Genomic DNA, 21,379 nt, shown 5'->3' with positions numbered 1-21,379 from the left:
GAGAATAATTGGGTTCACCGAAGGGTAAAGCCAACCGTAATGTGTAACGTGATTGTATTATCTTCATCGTCATTCACTGTCTCAATTTTACTGCACTTCCCCACTGTGATTATATACAGGCACCGAGGGATAAGGACATTTTATCCCTTTTTTATATGTATATTTCCATCCCGTCTATCCAATAAATTGAACCACCTGTTCGCCATCTTAAGATATGCAAAATAAATTCGACTAACATTGTTTCACTTTTTGCCTCTCTTTCTTTCCTTCTTGCAGCTTCGATGTCGAAAATGGCCAAGGTTCACGTTCACCGCTGGAAGGTGGATCACCAGCAGCCGCCGCTGCCGCCGGTTTGGTACTGCAGAATCTACCTCAACGAAGGGAATCTTTCCTGTATCGGTCCGATTCGGATTTCGAGATGTCGCCGAAGTCGATGTCTCGAAACTCCAGCATCGCCAGCGAAAGGTACATTGTGCTTTCCCCTCTCCGATCTGTCCATTTTTTCACCAATTTGTCATGTTGTAACATTTTTCGTTTCGGCCCACCTGTCACTCCACGTGTGCTGTACATATGAATATTTCTTGCAATCTTTGCTCTCTGTTTATCTGTTCCTAATGTCTTCCTATGTATGTATCTTCCCCGTCAAACGACAACAACTAAAAAATGACCACATTCGGCACCCGTGTCTTGAACAAAATTTGTACCAAAATAACAAAACAAAAATCACAATTCCACCACCAATGAACCAACCACCAAACAAAAACCACAACCATCAACTAACGTCTGCCCGATACGATCCTAAAGAACTGATAAATTTTCTAGACTCAAAGAAGTGGAGGCGCCAACGATCACTAGTACAGAAAGGACGTAAGTATGCTCAGGCAGTAAGTAGTTAAATAGAGTCGAATGCGAGTGTCCCATCTTAAGTTGTATGGAAATCTTTTCTTATTGTTAATCATAGCATAATGTTTTAAAAAAAACCATAACATAATATTTATATTTTTAGGTATTTTCTTTTTTATAATTGCAAAATATTTCAGCTCTGATTGAAATGTTATTTATGGACTGTATTTAGAGCCACATTATTTTTCAATAGATTGGTAATCGAAATACCAATCATGAAGTTTGAGAATCACGTATTTCTTTAAAAAAAAGTTAATTTTACCTTATCAAAATTTAGTCCAGCTTAAACTTCGGGAGCACAAAAAAAAGGCCGGATAAGCATTGAATGTTGAATGTACCCTGGTTGTATGCTCTGTTCTTAAACAAATATTTTTCATGATTTAGAGGTTAGCATGTAATTCTATCGTTCACTTAATGTTTGCATATTACGTTCAATCAAAGCTTCCTTAAGGCGTTTTCAACCACAATCTAGTAGGTAATAAAACGCTTAGTAGAAAGGGAGCAAGCAGGCCTGCAAAATGTTTCCAACCCAGCGTACACGAAGCAAACCAAAATGTCAGTTCACTGCTAGCATCTGACTGTAAGCCTACTGTGTCCGTTCAACCACTGCCGCCTGACTCGTGCCGGTCGGCTGCTGGAGAATGAGAGACGTGAAAAAATGAGCTACACTCACTCAATTCGTGTCGTATGACTGACTCGTAAAATCCTCTCTAAACACTATTTTGACTATTTTCAAACAATTGAATGATGGTAGACTGTGCAAAACACTTAAAACAAACATAACTTATATTCAAAATTACATTTCCACGCATAAATACCAACTTTTTGTGTAAAAACTTGTTTCTTTATGTGTGTGCGTGCAACGTCAAATTAGCGTTGGTCGACTACTGCCTCGCATTGCAGCTGCTCAGTGAGCTAGTGCACTCACGACTGAGTCGAGTTTGTTTATGTCACGGTTTTGCGGTTCAGTGAATGGATCTGAAAAAAATCATGTATGCGTCGACGATATTCGCGTCAGGACCCCTGACATTTTCAGCTCTGGGAGCAAGCATGTTTCCATCAAAAGCTTTGCAAAGTTTTTGTTTTTGAAGTAAGAAATACAACAAATTGAATAAAAATAGAACCAAATCCTAAACCTGCCAAACATACGAGAATTTTCGGATGCCATATTTTAACTAATGTCTCGCTATTAACTTCGTAGGAAAAACTTTTAAAAAATGTTGTTTTTGGGAAAGTTATTTCAAATTTCCGATGTGAAAACACTAAAACAGTTGCTGCATTTTGACGATTTTGCCCATCAAAAACTTTAAGAGCTAAAGGGGTTCCCGTGGTCAGAATGAGCCCAAATCAGTAATATAGGGGGTAATTCTTTGATTTCTGGGTTTAATTATTTGCATTATAACAAATGGTGCAAGGAACTTATTCGATACACTCTTAATCAAACAACCTTTTTTGTTTTTGGAAATATTTCCATTCTTTTCTTATTTTAAATTAAAATTCATATTTTTACTGCTTATTATACAGTAAAATAATCATAATTATCATAAAATTAAGGAATATTTTAACCTCAAAACTTCTCTCCATCCCGGGACACTCGCATTTCATCCCTTACTGAAACCCTGTAATTACTTGTGCATTAATTTATGTTTTTCTTCCATGTCCATCGTCGCCATCGTTTTCGTCCCGCCAAATTGCAAATATCGCGCGCTGCTCCAACTGTTGTATGTTATATTATGACTCTGTCCCGACAACATCAACGCGTCATGTGGATTCAGACATATGGAAGATCTCATCGTTACACCATTTGCGCAAATTCTGGCAAGCCTACGTTCGGTACGATCGAACCTCTACAGCTTGACAAATGTTACGCCGCCCAAGTAAGTATATTTAACTGTAGGGGTAGGGGTTAGTAATTTCGGTTTATGGGAAAAAAAAAACAATCTTTCATTGCGAAATCTTAAAAAAAAACAGTTATATCAAAATTCAAAATTTTCAAACATTTATTTGGATACAATTATAAACCACAACCATCGTAAGATATCTTGGTAAATTCAATCCATACCCACTAGTCAAACAGGGCGAAGATCGCGAAAAGGATACGATTTTTGTTGGAACATAGAAATTTGCTCGCCTAGTTTGAGGGAGTTACTGAGGGAGAAATCCTTGATCTTGAACATGACGTCAACGGCAAGGAATGTGTTGATGTAAGATAAAGGAAGATGAAACAGTTTATTAGGTCGTATTTGATGGAAATTATTCATTGTCTTGTTTGTATAGTTCCCACTTTTTTGTTTACTACTTATTTTTGAACTTCCTCTTGTATGGTATGTTTTTGTTCTTGTATAATGTTATTATTATTGAGTTTTTTATTCAGTTATTCTTAGTGTTCATGTGGCGATCATAATTTGGAAAGGGAGAGTTACATTTTCAGCAATATTTTCTGAAATTTAAAGAGGAAATTTGAGTTAAAAAATTATAAAAAGAAATTGTGCGTTGGAAGCACTTTCAGAGCTCTAAAAAACGAACATTTTTATATTTTGACATGTCAATTTGGACTTAAGTTACAGCCATTTTAAGGTAAAAAAGATGCAAATTTAAAACTTAAATATCTCGACATACGCAAGCAGAATTTTAAGCACCAGGTTGCATTTAAAAGAGGAGATCTAGCACTACAAATGCTGAAAAAATCTCAGGGTTGTTTTTCTTTAAACTCGAGATATCTTCATTTGAAAAAGTCTAATTTTCAAGGGAAAACCATATGGGACCACCCTAACAAAATTCGAAAATTGTCCAAATATATGTTTTTCCATGTAATTTTACCCGCTGATTTAGAATCTGCCCTCAGAATTGAGCCAAAGTATCGGAAAGTCGATTTTTAGTCATATTTTGGATTTAAAAGATATTTTTACATGAAAACCCAAAATATGACCTAATCTCGATTTTTCGATACTTTGGCTCAATTCTGAGGGCAGATTCAGAACCAGCGGGCAAAATTACATGGAAAAACTAACTTAATCCACCTATGTGGTTGGAGCCTTCCTCACAACAATGGCTGTACACAAGTTTCATCTATTTTTTAGATCCGGCTTCAAAAAAGTACATCAATATCACTTAAGTGGCCATATCTCGAGACAGGGTTGCCAGATCTTCAATGTTTTAGACTCGTTGGAAAGGTCTTTTGATAACCTAACCAACAATGGGTCGGATGGTGGATCCGGACATAGTTTACATACATTTAAGTGAGATCCGGCTTCAAAAAAGTACATCAATATCACTTAAGTGGCCATATCTCGAGACAGGGTTGCCAGATCTTCAATGTTTTGGACTCGTTGGAAAGGTCTTTTAATAACCTAACCAAAGATGGGTCGGATGATGGATCCGGACATAGTTTACATACATTTAAGTGAGATCCGGCTTCAAAAAAGTACATCAATATCACTTAAGTGGCCATATCTCGAGACAGGGTTGCCAGATCTTCAATGTTTTAGACTCGTTGGAAAGGTCTTTTGATAACCTAACCAACAATGGGTCGGATGGTGGATCCGGACATAGTACACATACATTTAAGTGAGATCCGGCTTCAAAAAAGTACATCAATATCACTTAAGTGGCCATATCTCGAGACAGGGTTGCCAGATCTTCAATGTTTTGGACTCGTTAGAAAGGTCTTTTAATAACCTAACCAAAGATGGGTCGGATGATGGATCCGGACATAGTTTACATACAGTTAAGTGAGATCCAAATATATGTGAAAACACATTTTTATACATAACTTTTGAACTACTTATCGAAACTTCAATCTGTATAAAACTCGATCTATGGGACCCTAAACCAAGTCGAATGCAACAAGTTCGGGTCAAATCGGTTCAGCCAGTGCCGAGAAACATGAGCTAGTTTGTTGGTCACATACATACATACACACACACATACACACACACATACACACTCACATACACACACACATACACACAGACATTTGTTCAGTTTTCGATTCTGAGTCGATATGTATACATGAAGGTGGGTCTACGACGTTTTTATACGAAGTTCATTTTTAGAGCAGGATTATAGCCTTACCTCAGTGAGGAAGGCAAAACATATATTCGGACAATTTTCGAATTTTATTAGTTAGTTGAAAATTAGACTTTTTCAAATGAAGATATCTCGAATTTAAAAAAAAACTCCGCTGAGATTTTTTCAGCGTTTGTAGTGCTAGATTTTCCTCTTTCAAATGCAACATGGTGCTTGAAATTTGGTTTGCGCCATTTCGAGATATTTAAGTTTTAAATTTGCATCTTTTTTACCATAAAATGGCTGTAACTTTTGACCCTTAAGTCCAAATTGACATGTCAAAAAATAAAAATGTTCTTTTTTTAGAGCTTTAAAAGTGCTCCCAATCCCACTTTTCTCTGAAACTTAACCCTGAATTGCCACGTTCAAAAAACTGATTTCTGAGGATTTGCTCAGATGCTTTCTATAAATTTGGTCATAGAAAGTTGCTTGAATTGGCAAGCCCAACAACTTTCTAAAAGACAAAAATATTCCTGTAAAGTTAGATTTTCAAAATCACCCTAATCGTGAACCACCCTAATTTTCAACCAATCCAAAAGTTGCCCCTTTCTATTTGCAACAACTCTTCTGAAGACACCAAAACTCCAAAACTTCACCATTTTTCGGAAAATCCATTTTCCACTTAATGTAGCGATCTGGACCACTGTGCATTGTCGATCATCGAGTCCTCAATAGGGGGATGGCGTCGCTATTTTTAAACCACGTTTTCCACTTTTTCTCATCGAAACCGACTACTTTATCGACTTCATTTTGCTGGGCGAGATAGGACGCAGTCTATTTTTAGACGATGGCTCAGCACTTTTACACTCTTGCGCTTAAAAAAAACCAGGTGGCAGCACGATGTAACGCCACGTCCCTATTAACGATGGATCTTGCGATGGATTTGTTTCCTTCGAATAGCATGCTTTGATTTTTTGTTCTATAATTTGATACCTGCCGCTCTCGACGGTCTCTTCCAAACCGACGCACTGTATTTACAGAAGAAAAACTTATGTTATGGGAAAAATATGCTGTGCTCTTTTTTGAATTTAATTTATTAAAAAAATCAAATAAAATTTGATTCCTCCTTATGGAAACTTTTAAATTTTTATTTAGAATTTTAAATTTTCTAATTTGGACGCAATTTTAAATTTATGATAAAAACTTGGTATGGGACCATCCATAAACCAATACTTTTGGTTTGGTTGAAAATTAGGGTGGTTCACGATTCGGGTGATTTTGAAAATCTAACTTTGGTCACAGTAGGGGGAGGGGGGGGGGTTATTTTCCATGCTCCATGCAAAAAAAAAATTATTTGTATGGAAATTATCCACGGTTGAGGGGGGGGGGGGTGAGAATTCCCAAAAAGTGTCCACGTGGTTTGTGGATGGTCCCTATGCTGTTAGATAAAATGAAATGATTTTTTTTAAATGCATAAACCTTTTTTTTACGCAACGATACACATAAATTCTGGAGTTTTTTTTTAAAAGGACCAATAAACCAAATTTCCAGTTTTTGCTTTTTGGGTGTTTTTGAAACAGCCTTGAGTCAGGGGTATTAAAAACACCCAAAAAGCAAAAATTGGAAATTTGGTTTATTGGTCCTTTTCAAAAAAAACTCCAGAATTGTTGATTATTTCTTGAACACAACAAAATCACATAAAATGTCACATTTACTCTGTCAAAAAAACAATTCTTGTCGCGTGCACGGACCTGAAAGGACATTTCTGAATAAAAGCGGAAACGTTATAAAGCGTAGACCGCATTTAATTTATCGGTAATAAAACATTGCATTTTTTGATTTGTTACTAATTGGGTCCTAAAATGAAACTTAAATTTGTGATATTATTGTTCACACCGATAAAGCTTATTTTTCTGAGTAAAATGACTCTTTGTACGACCGCAAGGATTTAAAATGGATTTTTAAATCAATCTTAAAAAATATCTTCGCAGCCCTTCTTGACAGAAAAAGTCCTCCTTGATAGCTCGTTCCAAGAGGATGGTCCCCATAAAAAATGTTATCTTGTCATTTTTTTTTTTTTTGCATTAAATTGAAAAAAGTGATCAGAAATGGGTTTTAATCGTGTTTTTTACTGTTGAACATGAAAATTTACATAGGGTTTTTAGGAACCTATTATCGAGCGATGCTATTCGTCCTGTATTGTGATCATAATATCCTATAATATCTACCTATTTTTACAGGAATATAATTTATTTCTTGGGAACTGCATATCAGCCTTATTAAAAAAAAAACATTGCCAATCCCCCTTAAATGTGAAGTTAATCTTGATGACAATTCTACTATCGTTCCAAAGGGATATTTTATGAATACTTATTTCGAATAAAAAAAAATTCGCAATGACGTGCGCTGCGGTTCCTCGAATTCAACACGTTTTTTGCTCATTTATATATTGCGAAATATTTTGAAAACAATCGGCGCGAGTTAGCAGACCTGGCAAGGTCGCAATTAATTTTCATTCTTTGCTGGGGCTGCATTCAAAACATGTTTTCGTCAGCTGTTGGTAGTGGCGGCGCGAAAAGAAACGCTTCACAGTCACAACCGGGACTGTCATGTGACTCGGTGATGGGAAAGTCCTGTGAATGAAAATCTTTTCTCGCTCATCAGCATCGGGGCAAACATCACGATTACTCACCAATACCTTCCCCCTTTTCTACCAGATCAAAACGAAACAATGTTCAAGTGACGCCAATCCCGAAGGCACACACTCCCGGGGACGAGTCGTATGTGAAGCTGGCTTTGGATACGGTCGACGAGCTGGATTGGTGTCTGGATCAGCTCGAGACGGTGCAGACGCATCGCAGTGTTTCCGACATGGCATCCCTGAAGGTACGTTTCGCTGTGTGTTTGTGATGTGTATTCCATCAAAATGATTTTTTTTTCTTTTTTTCTTTTCTTCCTGAACAGTTCAAACGGATGCTCAACAAAGAATTGTCACATCTTAGCGAATCAAGCAAATCTGGCAACCAAATCTCCGAGTATATTTGTTCAACGTTTTTAGGTGAGTCGATGTTTCCGGTACAATGAGGGCCATATGCTTTGGAACGTTACACCAGAGCCGTATTGTTAAATTTAAAACTTGGAGGTTTTTTTTTTTTTCACATGTAAAAAAAGTTTGGCGGAGTTTGACATTTTTTCGCCAAATGTTAGCCTGACATAGGAGTACTTTTGTTAATTTGATTTGGTTAACCGCGGTGGATTTTATTGAAATAATTCGAACTGTCAAAAATCCACCAAAGCATCTACCGGTGGATACTTTTCTACCACAGTTGTTTGTGCGATCAATGTGGTAGATGCTTTGTTCGAATTATTTCAAGAAAATCCACCACGGTTAACCAAATCAAATTAACAAAAGTACTAGGGTATTACATTTTTGCGATGAAATGTTTCCAAAAAAATCACCAACATTGTGATTTTCACAATACCACTCAGATGTTGATTGTGATGTAAAAACGCTTCTTTAAGCACTTTTAGCCCAACTTTAACAGCAATGAGGCCATAGTTAACAAACATGGCTAACAACTGAAATAGTTAATTTATGACGATGTTGACTTTTTTTGGTTTTTAAGTTAGTTTTATGGTAAAGTTGTAGAAAACCGAATAATCTCTAGTGCTTTGTTCGGGCACTCATAAAATTAATGCACTTGTACGCATAATTGTGCAATATTTAAAAAAAATCATATCTTCCATCCACAGCTTAAGGATGTTAAATTTTCAATTGCTTTTTTCTCAGTTGCTTATTTCGAACATGAGACAGAGGCAGTAAAATTTTTCGAGTTGGTTCTAATCTAATCTAATCAAACCATATCGCAGCAAATCTTTCGATGGAATCCTTGAGAAAGGTTTGATTACGCCTAGCCTTCTTGTCATTTATTAACATTTTAGTGTGTCATTGCATTACAATGAAACATCACAGGTGTTAAAACGGCCAGGCCTACTGCGTAAAATTAACCGCAGAGATGATTCTTCGAACTGGATTGAGATTGAGAATATTTCTAAGGTTGCACATTTTGCCCCCAAAACTCAAAACTCAAAACTCTTGGAGCCATTTTAAAGGGTATAAAGTTATCTAAGCCCAATCTCACGCACACTAGCTAAGTGTATTTATTAATCAATGCAAAATTTGTTGAAACCGATTTTTGTAATTCTTGTAAAACTTAAAAACGTTTCCAGCATTTTTGGTACTGAGATATATCGTTAATCTTACGTTTACGTGGAATTCCAGACAAACAGCAAGAGGTGGACATACCGTACAGCAGAGACGATACCGACGTGCTAAACCCTGCCTCTCTCAACCGGAGCCGGTCGCCGCGCAGCATGGGCGAGCGGATGTCGCAGATATCGGGCTTCAAGCGGCCTCTGATGCACACCAACTCTTTCACCAGCGATCGTTTGCCAATGTACGGCGTGGACACGCCCCACGAGAGCCAACTGGGACAGGTTCTCAACATTGTGGACACGTGGGGCATCGATATCTTCAAAATCGAAACTCTAAGCAACAATCGACCGCTGACCTGTGTAGCTTTTGCTATCTTTCAGGTACAAGGGAGCTTCTTCAACGTGGATTTTGTTGGCTAACTTTTGACTACTCTTACTTTCACAGGACAGGGACATCTTGAACACTCTTATGATACCATCCAAAGTTTTTCTAGCGTTTATGACAACCTTAGAGGATCATTATGTTAAGGACAACCCATTTCACAACTCTCTGCACGCGGCGGATGTGGCCCAGAGCACGCACGTTCTGCTGAACACGCCGGCCCTGGAGAACGTTTTTACTCCGCTAGAGATCTGCGCAGCGCTGTTTGCTGCTTGTATCCACGATGTTGATCATCCTGGTTTAACCAATCAGTTTTTAATTAATTCGAGTAAGCATTTTTTCATGACAGTTTACTAAACTTGTGCTAAACCATTCGACAACTTTGTTTTCAGGTTCAGAACTAGCAATTATGTACAATGACGAATCCGTACTAGAAAATCATCATTTAGCAGTTGCATTTAAACTCTTACAAAATGAGGAGTGCGACATACTACGCAATGTACAGAAGTAAGTGCTGAAAACATGTTTGGTTGAAGTTTTATGAATTTCACAAATTTTAATGAACATTGTCGAATAATTAAACTTCAGTGAGATGGTTTAAACTCGAAGCTAACTAAAATTCTACTGATTGTTTCTTCCACGATCAATTTCTAGAAAGCAGCGTCAAACATTTCGAAAGATGGTTATTGATATGGTGCTATCAACGGATATGTCAAAGCATATGACCCTACTGGCTGATCTGAAAACGATGGTCGAAACTAAAAAAGTCGCCGGCTCTGGAGTGCTGCTGCTGGATAACTACACCGATAGGATACAGGTTATTTCGTTGATCTCTGTGTGAAGAAATTTGATTAAAGTCAATCTTTTTCCTTTCCCTTTTCTCACTGACAGGTTTTGGAGAACTTGGTACACTGCGCCGATCTGAGCAATCCCACCAAACCGTTACCGTTGTACAAAAAATGGGTCTCACTGCTGATGGAGGAGTTTTTCCAGCAGGGCGACAAGGAGCGGGCAGCCGGCATGGACATCAGTCCGATGTGCGACCGCCACAATGCGACAATCGAGAAATCGCAGGTCGGCTTTATCGATTACATTGTGCACCCGCTGTGGGAAACCTGGGGAGATCTGGTGCATCCGGACGCCCAGGACATCCTGGACACGCTGGAGGAGAACCGCGACTACTACCAGAGCTTAATACCGCCGTCACCGCCCGCGCTCGACGACCCCGAGGAAAAGATTCGCTTCCAGGTGAGTTGTCAGCTTGGAAAGAATTCCCTGCTTTTATAGTTTGATGAGGACGCATGATGATGATGCCTGGTAATTCCTATAGTGCTTTAACATATTTAATGAAAAAAAAAATATTTCGTCACACAAAAAATATCCACAGACTGAATTTAACTTAAACCCTTTATTCTGTGTTTAAAGCTAAGCTTGGACATTCCGTAGGTAGTTTTGACAAAGACAAAATTAAAACATTGACAACATTCATGAAATGAATTAAAATAACTTCTCCAGCCATCGTTCGGGGTTCTAAAGAGAACATCACCTCTACGACTTCTCCCTGGAGCTTGCGGTGGAAGCAAAGCTATTTGTGCCTGGCAGTCCGAGTTTCCATTCACTACGTCGAATAAGAACAGATGCCTGAGTAATGAGACCTGCGAATCCTCAGAAATTTGAGTCTCCCCTCGTAGTGAGCCTGTCTCACTGGATGGTTGGAGGAAAGCTTGCGGATAATCATCTTCGTTGCGGTTGTTTGCACCTTTTGTACAAGCTTGCATCTTCAATCAGTCTGGGGGCCAAAATTTAGACGCCATACTCTAGTATGCTGCGGACTAGAGTCAAGTACAAACACTTGATCGCTTGAAATAATAGCATTTTATTGAAGGGCAACTACACATTTACAGTGTAAAAGTTTACTCAGCTTGTTTGCTGGCAATCTCGTTTGCCAAACTCGCAAACTGTAAAACAGTTTACGAGTTTGGCAAACGAGATTGCTAGCAAACGAACTTTTCCAAAACCAATATGGCGAACAAGGCAAACTGTTAAAAGCAAAAAAGGCGCATGTCTTGACAAGTTTGTTTGTCATAGTCTAATACCTCCTTGATTTTGTCAATCCTATGACACTTGATTCGGCCAGTTATCTGTGCAAAAACACTTAATAAACGCTAAATGTAATTTGTAAGCCAAATTTGAAGATACTTCCCAAAATATTATTAACCAACATACTATCGGAGATTTATACGTAGAAAGTTGTGTTTTACCGGCCTGATTGTAAATCTGTTTTAATTAATATTTACCTTTAAATGCATTTTAAGAGATTGCAATTTTGTTTGTAAAAAAATAGACACTCTACACTCTTCACTCTGAAGACATCAATTCGTGCTTACCATACATATCTTTTTCAACCATGAGCCCACACCTTATGTAAACTGTCATTTGAGTGAAAGGGATACACTATTGTTTACAAAAGTTACGTGCCCTTTTGAAATGTTAGGCTCCAATTTTTTTATGCGAACTTCGTTTGACCTTGAACCTCTGGGATCATATGTGTCACACGCCATGGCTGAAGGAGCTTTTTTTTATTGCAAATTAATGTATGTGTTTTAGTTACATTGATTTGCAATAATAATCTCCTTCAACTATGGCGTGTGTCACTAAAAAATCAGCCTAAATATGGGTCTGTTGAAATTGGAATTTCTTTTGACAATAAAGTCGAATTTACAAAGTTAAAAAGGTGGTTTAAGGTAAGAGATTTCTCAACACAAATGTTATACCAGATACTTTTTATAGATCGATAAGAGTTTTCGTAAGACTTTGTAAAATGTTGTTTTTGGACTCCAAACTATTTTTCTTCGGAATCTAATCTAATGATCTAATAACCTTTCATTTGCGTCCAAGACAGCTAAAATTAGTTTTAATGGAGCGAAGCTACGTTTTTTTTAATGTGGTTTTTGTCCTAACACGGTGTAGGTCACCCTAATGGCCAAACAACAAACAAACAGGTTTAATTATTTGGGCTAGAGAACCTCCACTCCAATTTTGAGCCAAATCCAAGCACTTTTATTGATTTTTCTTTAACTTCCATATGGAACTGCTGTATAGATATCTATGAATAAAAATATCATTAAATATAATAAAACAATTCAATTGCTTATGCCACGTTTATTTATTCACCTTCCAGATGACGTTAGAGGAGGAAAGCGCTTCGGAAAACGACGAGTCGAATCGCGAAGAGAAATCCTAAAGGATAAACTCGCATTCACGCATCATTCAAACCCACTTCCCATAAATTATAAAAAAAAATACAAAGAAATCATAAAATCAGCTCCCATTCGCACATACACAAGCATGAGCGCAAACGCTACAACAGAAGCAAGCAAATTAATCATATACTCATTCGTAACTTAGCAACAACAAAAGAAAAAAAGGAGGAAACAATTGTTTGATACAGTGTTCGCCGGTGCCGGAAATCGCAATAGCAAAGCAAATGAACGGGCCTTTTAGTGAGAGGGTAAAAAAGAAAGGGAGAGGACATACATTCATATTTCACACATCCACACACACATACAAAAAAACACACACACCCACACGCGTACGGGCAGGCTCCCTGCGTTTAATATTATACATAAAGAGAGAATTTGTAATTTGTTAATAATTTATTAGTTGAGCAACTTTTGTGAAGAAGCAGATTTGTACGATGAGTTACAATAATTTTTTATATATTCTGAGCTGTATATGTTGAAGTTGAAGAAATGATAAAAAGAAATACCAACCTACACACCACACGAATAGCAAAGTTGTATCCAAACCAAAAACATAATTTTAAATTGTAGTTTGTAAGCTGGGTAAACGATCTGCAGGAAAAAAAGAGAAAACATCGGATCGCCCCAAATGTTTAGAAAACATTTTTATTTTTGTTACACCTTGTTGTTCCAAATTCGAACTAAATCGTTGTGTAAAAAAATCCTGACACCACGTGGCATGTTTTCGGCATTATTTCCCGGATATATTTGTACCCACACTCGCACACGCTGCGTAATCAAAGAGACAGCATCCTTGAGGCGAGAGCGCAGGCGCGGTGACAGAGAAAGCGGAAATCGTACTGAAGCAAACGTTGCTCGAACAATGGGGAAAGAAAATGTGAGGAAGCACGAAGGCTACACACCTGATATTATATCGTAAAAAACCAGGACGAGGGAGGAAACTTACAACAAAACAAAAAAAACTATTCTAGCGCATAAGTAGTTATTAAATAGAAGCAATATCAGAGCAAAGAAAATTAACAAAAGAAAACAAAATACGAAAGAAGGCTAAAGAGTTCAAGGAACGAGATCTCTCGCGAGCGAGGTGCAACCCCCGCGCTGATGTTCAGTTAATTCATTCGAATCTGCATGCTGTTTTGTCTCAGTTTCATCTTGCAATCTAACGCAAAACAAAGAGAAACCCTGACCCGACCCACCCCAAAAGAAAAAAAAAACAAATTTTGGCTGTTTAGCACACACTCTGACACCTGCATAGATAGAGCGGTGATACAAGTTTGGTTAAGAAAACAAAAAGTTAAATTAAGGAAAACCAAGCTTTGATTGTATTAAAATATTCCGTAAATATTAAAAATGCAAAAAGTGATTTTATTTCAAATGGTATTGATGAACTGTATTGTACGGTCACCTCCTTCCTGGAATTGGCAGTTGGAAGCGACCGTGGAGTCAACAAACGGCGAAATATTCATACAAATCCCTCTTTTCCTCGTGCTTGGGAGTTAAAGTGTTAAAGCCTGTAAGAGCCATGTCGTACTGACAGTGTTTTAAATGAGTGATAGAGAAAACTATCATTTGATGATTTCTGCGCCAAAATATCAGAGGGTATAGCTTGCAAATTCTCTTCTTTTGCCAGAGAGCATTCTCTTTCTATCAATCCTTTTCTTTTCCTCGTACACGCTGACTTGCCATTCTGTTGTTTTCTCAAAAACCGAAATGAAAAAACGCGAGGGATTGGGAACCAACCAAGGATTATGTCCTGTTAAACTGCGCTGGAAAAAATGATTTTGTGGTGGCTTTTGTGGCTACGCTCTGTTGCGGGGGAATGAGAGAAAGAGAGAGAGAAAATAAAGAATGTCACACGGGATTGTGTAATAGGGTGGGTACGTTTTTCAAAAAGTTCTCGGATCAAGTTTTAGTATGGTTTCCCTTGTAGGGCATGCCCATAGGGACTTTCATGCCAAATATCAGCCCATTTGGTTGTAAACTGGCTGCGCGCATCAGGGTTAAAGTTTACATGGGAATTACTATGGGAAATTGGAACTTTTTGTTCAAACGCTCCTACAGGTCTGGGAAAATCACGCGCCAACTTCTGGTGTGGTCAGGCCTAAAGGGAATGGTCTGGAGAACACTTTTCCCGAAGAGAGCATATGGACTCGTTGTCCCTAGACCTGGCGCATCGGCAAACAATCCGATGTCTCCGGAATCAACGGTTTTCCATGAAAAAGCATCACATTTTCCTCAGCATGCTATGAAAGCTTGATGAACACCGCGACGCCATACGTCAGACAGCTACCACGTGGGTGAAAAACGGCTGGAATATTTCATTGCAGACCTTCTTTTAACTAGAAAATGATCATTTCGAGTAATCCTGATATTATTTAGTCGAATTCAGAACCTTTGCATAGCAAATTTGTATTTTTTTTTTGCAAATATTTCAACCACGTGATAGCTGCCTGACGTATGGCGTCGCGTTGTTCATCAAGCTTTCATAGCATGCTAAGGAAAATGTGATGCTATTTGAGGGAAAACCGTTGATTCCGGAGACATCGGATTGTTTGCCGATGCGCCAGGTCTAGGGACAACGAATCCATATGCTCTCTTCGGGAAAAGTGTTCTCCAGACCATTCCCCATAGGCCTGACCATACCAGAAGTTGGTGCGTGATTTTCCCAGACCTGTAGGAGCGTTTGAACAAAAAGTTCCAATTTCCCATAGTAATTCCCATGTAAACTTTAACCCTGATGCGCGCAGCCAGTTTACAACCAAATGAGCTGATATTTGGCATGAAAGGCCCTATGGGCATGCCCTACAAGGGGAACCATACTAAAACTTGATCCGAGAACTTTTTGAAAACCGTACCCACCCTATTGTGTAAACACAAGATGGAGACCGGCAATTCTTTTTGCTGAGAATCTCGCGACGGAAAGGAGAGCATTTTGATATTTTACAACACTGCGTACTGCCCTTTTCATAAGTTGACTGCGACGCCATACGTCAGGCAGCTACCACGTTGCTGAAATATTTGCAAAAAAATACAAATTTGCTATGCAAAGATTCTGAATTGGACTAAATAATATCAGGTTTACTCGAAATGATGATTTTCTAGTTAAAAGAAGGTTTGCAATTAAAAATTCCAGCCGTTTCTCACCCACGTGGTAGCTGCCTGACGTATGGCGTCGCGGTGTTCATCAAGCTTTCATAGCATGCTAAGGAAAATTTGATGCTTTTTGAGGGAAACCCGTTGATTCCGGAGACATCAGATTGTTTGCCGATGCGCCAGGTCTAGGGACAACGAGTCCATATGCTCTCTTCGGGAAAGTGTTCTCCAGACCATTCCCCATAGGCCTGACCATACCAGAAGTTGGCGCGTGATTTTCCCAGACCAGTAGAAGCGTTTGAACAAAAAGTTCCATTTTCCCATAGTAATTCCCATGTAAACTTTAACCCTGATGCGCGCAGCCAGTTTACAACCAAATGAGCTGATATTTGGCATGAAAGTCTCTATGGGCATGCCCTACAAGGGGAACCATACTAAAACTTGATCCGAGAACTTTTTGAAAAACGTACCCACCCTAACTTATATATTTGCCCTTTAAAGTCGTTAAGCTGTAAAAAACACAGTTGTGAAAGTTTAACACAAAACTGGGGATTTTTGTATTTACATCAAAACAAATTTTGAAAGCTTTTTTCTGAAAATCAACTTTTTTTGTGCTGAAAAATTATAATCAAAACATTTCAACGTATTGTTCCACAAACACATTAACAATCGGTCACAAATTCTTATTCCAATGCATCGTAATGTTACGCAAGCACAATGCATTGCAATGTTCAGAAAAATTCCCAATTTCATGGGTGCTTCTCAAATTTCTTTAGAATAGGCAGAAATTACTATACATCCAAAGCAATGTTTGATCTGGGAGGGAGTTATCTTCCCTAATAAGAAGAGCTGTTTGAAATTTGAATCACAAAAAAAAGCACGAAAATAAAGCTTCAACATTTTTCAGACCATTTTGTAATTCTATTCAAACTTGGATCATGGCAAAAATATATTCATTAATTGATGTGAATCAAAACGGAAATCGAAAGTAGAACTCGAAATTCTTTTAAACAGCGTAAAATAAACTAAGACTTATTTACACAAACACAAACACACACAGAGAATCATTACAAAAAACAGAGACGATGCGAAAGATGAAACACGGTGCAGAACAGTTTTGCGGTACAGCAAGAGAAAGGCGGGGCAAATGAAGAACAAACTTCTACAATTATTGAATAAGACTAGCTTCAACAAAAAAATGATTGAACCGAGAATAAAACAAACCATTAAAAAATGAGGGAAACATAAAACTGTCTGATTATGCTAATAGTAAGTGAAAAATATCGATGTGTAAACTAGTTTTGAGAGTTAGAAACAGAGAGAGACAAAAAAACAAACACAAAAAAACGTATGAGAAAATGTAACTAGAATTTCAAACAATACCGAGAACTGTGTAGATAGTTTAGATTATTGGCTAATTTACTGTTCATTTATGGTTCGTTCCTGGCTGTTCGGAAGAGGGTTGCGTGCGGTGTCTAGTGTGATTTTGAAGTTAATTATAAACTTTTTTTTTCAAAAATAATGGTTTTGCAGTGGTTCTAGGATTTTTTTTGTAAACATGTTTTTAAAAACTAAAAAAATAATTCTATTCACAGGTACTATTCAAACTTTATTTTAACAAGAATTTTCATTTTGTAAGTCTTACTTTCAGTTATTGTTAAATTCTTAAACAAAATCAACCATCATGCACCCCAGCATCGACAGCTCGGAAGACTAATGAAATTCAATGTTTCCTTTCAATTAGTAGGACAATATACCAAGTGAGGAAAAAAAAGGAAAAATGAAGAAGCCATACGCAAACAATTATACGAGATTCATTATGAACAAATTGTTAGTTGACAGGGAGAGAAAATATATTAGATTTTACCCGTTTAGTAGTGCTTGGCCCAGTGAGATTTGACCACCGTGAGGATTCCGGTCCCATCAAAACTGATGTTACCCAACGAAGGCAGAGGACAGTGGAGTGGCATTCGTTTTTGTTCGAACTGACGACACCCAGTGATTACTTTGAAAAAAAAAACAGAAAAGAAGAAGAAAAAAATCTCGCTCGGAAAGTTGCCCAAAATTCATCAAAATTTTGCGCAATAAAGTGCCTCTTTAACATAATCATGTATTTAAAGTAGTAAACGTAAAATATAGTCAGGTTTATAAAATGAAAGAAACGTATGAAAAAACGCTTTACATGTTAGTTATATAATCCTCGTGTATTTTGAATAAGGCGTAAAAAGGACACAATTATATTGGTTACAATTGTCGACAGATTTTTGACATTTTCACCCTTCGGCATCTTTCTGTCTCTCTGTCCTACACCGTTTATCGAAGTGATTCTACAAGTTCATGACACGCACTCATCATACAAATCGCTCATACAAAGTCACAGTCACTCACAACATCTCATTGCATCTCACAGTCACTCATAGCTTTTCGCGAGTAAATATATACAGAAATATATATGAATATGACTGTTTCACTTGGTTAGTGAACGAATTTTGGGCAACATCTTTCCACCAACTATTTATGCTACATATTGAACGGCACAATTAAGTTTAGTTAAAGTGACAAACAAACCCGTTGATGGAATGTTCCGGCGGTCAAATTTCGGGCCAAGTCTGCCAGTTGAGGAGACACTTTTCAGGCAAAACAGAGAAAGAGAAAGAGCAGCAAAAGAAAAACGGTTAGAAGTGAATCACACATAGATATATAAATATATTTTAGACGCTGGTCGTCGTTCTATGCAATGCTTTACAAAATAGTATATTTTTATGTTTTTCAATTTGTTGACTAATTAAAACCTAAGAGAAGAGGTACGAACAATCATCACATTGTTTGCGCAGAATTCGTTTCGAGAATGTCAAAACAGGTTAAAATTGTACCGAGAAAAAATACATTATCATAACATAAACGAACACAAAACAGAAGTATTATAAAATATCAAGATCAAATCAGCGGTATTCGAAACAAATAAGGGAAAATTTACTTTCAAACATAATTGGATAAAAGCGTGCTTCTGGAGAAAAATTCGACCGGATTGTTTGTTTAAAAACTTTTGCTTTTTCGTTTTCAACTTTCATTTTGTCAAGCAAACAAGCAACAACAACAAAACGAGACAGTTTGAGAAAGCTATAATGTGTATGGAACAATGGTTTTACTTATTGTTAAAATAAATATGTGTTTAAAACTGTAACAGTGTAGATTTTGTCCGTTTTAATTTAATATCACATCACCTTTCAAGCGCCCATTGCTGTTGCCGAGCGCGCGCGCCCTTTTTGTCGGCGTCGCGACGTTACGACCTCAGGTTGCGTTGCAACAGAAGGGAGAGATTGTCACGCGTTACGCAACATTAAATTGTCACGTTGTTGTTTTTGGTTTTCTTACGGCGTTGCATTGTCTTTTTTATATATATAGTAGTTGTTCGGTAACTGGAGTTGTTTAACTGAGCTGCTTTTAAACTGGGCGCTCGATAACTAGGCCGTAGCCCAGTTAAAAAACAGACAAACGTCAAAAAACCAAAACAAACCGAAATCACCGAGGGGTTAATGGATGCAAAAATCATGTTCAACAAATAAATAAACTTTTTCAAACTTTTACGTAAATTCAAGTCACAATTAGAGAAATATGGAAAGTAATCATTGTAATTGAATTTGAGTAACTTTTATTTTTATATTTCATCAAAAAAAAATTTTATGCATCGGTAGTCCCCTCGTTATTTTTCGTTCAGCCCAGTTAGCGAACAGCGTTCGGTGACTGGGCTACGTTCTCAGCCCGGTTACCGAACAACAACTGTATTTATCAGAATAAATTATGGAACAAATTTGCCAAACCAAAGAAAAAAATTTAACTTTAATAATTTTCATTCGTTTTATTTATTGTCTTTTGCCCACACATCACAGCTTTCCATCGTAATTTGGCGGCGCGGTTTCGGGCACGATCTTGGCCACCTTTCGGGGTTCTTTCGCTAGCGTCACCGGACACTGCATTTCCGTCCAGCCAACGGGCACCATCGGGGTCGGTTCCAGGCTACGGGTGGACAAGGCCACCGCCACGCCGAGCTCGTTCTCGGCCGTTGTGAGGTGATAGGTGTTGAGTTCGATTTGAGGGAGCTGGAATGAAAAATTCGGAAGTTCTAAAACCGAACTTTGGTACGGAAAAAGGGACTCTTACCACTCGCGCAAGGATAACATCTCCCGGGCGGAAGCATTTGTACATTTCAACTCGATCTTTCTCGGTGGCGCGAACGTCTTCTTTCCGGAGGATGCCTCTGAGGATTGAGAAAATACTTTTTCATTGTGCTACAAACTATAAAAAAAGTATTACCTGTATGGTCTGTTCAGACAGGTTTTCCCAATGCAAATAATTACACATTTTGCAAATCGTTGATTTATAACCGTAATTTTGGCAGTCACAACATCTCCCATAACTGGAACAACGGTTTTACTTCCGAATGATGCTACGGAGATATGGTTATTCTGTGAAAAAAAGATTTTTTTTTACATTTTTTGAGATCACAATTCCAGCAGCAAACACTCACCTTCTTCCGTTTCCGTATGCGAACGACCCCGGAGAGGCTCGCGTGCAAATATCCGAGTTTCTCGTAGGTTCCTTCGCCGCCAACGGTGTACTCTGTCACGGCACAAAGCCGCTGGCCTGGGACGCAGATAAAGTTGCTGCCATCGCCTGTTGATGTTGCCGGTGCAGTTTTAACCATTTTGTTCCAGTATTCCAGTAACCAGGATGATGCGCGTTACGAATCTCACGGAACCAGCTGAACACATTGAGCAGATGTAAACAAAACATTCAACAACTTGACAGATTGAGGCGGGAATTACACTCATAACCATAAGACCGAATTTTTGTTAAAATATTTCCTACACTCACAAGAGACCATCCCCCCATATATCGAGAAATTAAAAGTGAGAGTGTGTGCGTGCAACATGGAGTTAAACTTTTCAAAGTGTCATGGTAACCTTCACAACAACTTCATAGAAAGTTTAACTCCATGTTGCACACACTCTCACTTTTAATTTCTCGATAGAGTTATCTAAGCCCGAGCTCACGCACACCAGCACCCCATTTGTTTTGCTGTCGGGTACAAAATTTAACCTCAATCTTTTTCGTGTACGTACACGCAATACATGCGCACGTAGATAACTCTATGGGGGATAGATAACTCTATCGAGAAATTAAAAGTTAGAGTGTGTGCGTGCAACATGGAGTTAAACTTTTCAAAGTGCTATGGTAATCTTCACAGCAACTTCACAGAAAGTTTAACCACAGACAAACAGACGGGACACTCGAGTGCCGAACCATCGTCCTCCAAAAACGGTTATTTCAAATTCAATTTTGTTTCGGCATTCACTCACCCGGCGCTGATGGCGCTGCTGTCGTGACAGCTCGCCCGTCTTTTCTCAGTGTGTGTGATGCGTATTTTTTGTTTGTTTTTAAGTTGAGCGTGAGCACGTGTGAGGCAGCAAATGAAAACAAAAAAACAACCTTCCACCTCGAGTGCCTGCAGTTC

At 38.1% G+C, this 21,379-nt stretch overlaps 2 protein-coding genes across 13 annotated transcripts in view; one reads left to right on the top strand and one right to left on the bottom strand.

Moving 5' to 3' along the window:
* LOC120419862 (cAMP-specific 3',5'-cyclic phosphodiesterase-like) overlaps positions 1 to 14,032 on the top strand; it is a 78,187-nt gene extending 64,155 nt beyond the window's left edge. For 11 of the 12 annotated variants that reach the window (XM_039582705.2, XM_039582703.2, XM_039582702.2 and 8 more), the window contains 11 exons: positions 277 to 465; positions 805 to 867; positions 2,679 to 2,780; positions 7,629 to 7,797; positions 7,876 to 7,969; positions 9,194 to 9,507; positions 9,572 to 9,836; positions 9,901 to 10,015; positions 10,163 to 10,325; positions 10,400 to 10,756; positions 12,690 to 14,032. In XM_039582705.2, the coding sequence (XP_039438639.1) occupies positions 277 to 465; positions 805 to 867; positions 2,679 to 2,780; positions 7,629 to 7,797; positions 7,876 to 7,969; positions 9,194 to 9,507; positions 9,572 to 9,836; positions 9,901 to 10,015; positions 10,163 to 10,325; positions 10,400 to 10,756; positions 12,690 to 12,752 (1,894 nt within the window). In that variant the 3' untranslated portion in view covers positions 12,753 to 14,032. The remainder of the gene's footprint in view (positions 1 to 276; positions 466 to 804; positions 868 to 2,678; positions 2,781 to 7,628; positions 7,798 to 7,875; positions 7,970 to 9,193; positions 9,508 to 9,571; positions 9,837 to 9,900; positions 10,016 to 10,162; positions 10,326 to 10,399; positions 10,757 to 12,689) is intronic. The other variant, XM_039582698.2, reaches the window with a different exon arrangement.
* Positions 14,033 to 19,708: 5,676 nt separating this feature from the next.
* On the bottom strand, positions 19,709 to 20,659 carry LOC120419874 (exosome complex component CSL4-like). The gene is made up of 4 exons (XM_039582735.1): positions 20,393 to 20,659; positions 20,179 to 20,330; positions 20,026 to 20,122; positions 19,709 to 19,964 (listed from the first exon to the last, which is right to left on the bottom strand). Exons 1-4 carry the CDS (start codon positions 20,567 to 20,569, stop codon positions 19,749 to 19,751), a joined length of 642 nt encoding a protein of 213 aa, XP_039438669.1. The 5' UTR covers positions 20,570 to 20,659; the 3' UTR covers positions 19,709 to 19,748.
* Positions 20,660 to 21,379: the final 720 nt, after the last annotated feature.

The sequence above is a fragment of the Culex pipiens genome, chromosome 1 (assembly GCF_016801865.2).
Source record: "Culex pipiens pallens isolate TS chromosome 1, TS_CPP_V2, whole genome shotgun sequence".
In the NCBI taxonomy this organism is placed as follows: Eukaryota; Metazoa; Arthropoda; class Insecta; order Diptera; family Culicidae; genus Culex; species Culex pipiens.
The sequence above is the reverse complement of the archived record's forward strand: the minus strand, read 5'-3'. Positions and strand labels throughout refer to the sequence as shown.

What these genes read in the sequence shown, in the direction of transcription:
- LOC120419874 (XM_039582735.1), bottom strand. Translation starts at nt 20,569, where the DNA reads ATGGTTAAAACTGCACCGGCAACATCAACAGGCGATGGCAGCAACTTT. An exon ending in TGTCTGAACAGACCATACAG is followed by an intron (nt 20,123 to 20,178) that starts GTAATACTTTTT and finishes CTCAATCCTCAG; the next exon opens with AGGCATCCTCCGGAAAGAAG. An exon ending in ATGTTATCCTTGCGCGAGTG is followed by an intron (nt 19,965 to 20,025) that starts GTAAGAGTCCCT and finishes TTTTCATTCCAG; the next exon opens with CTCCCTCAAATCGAACTCAA.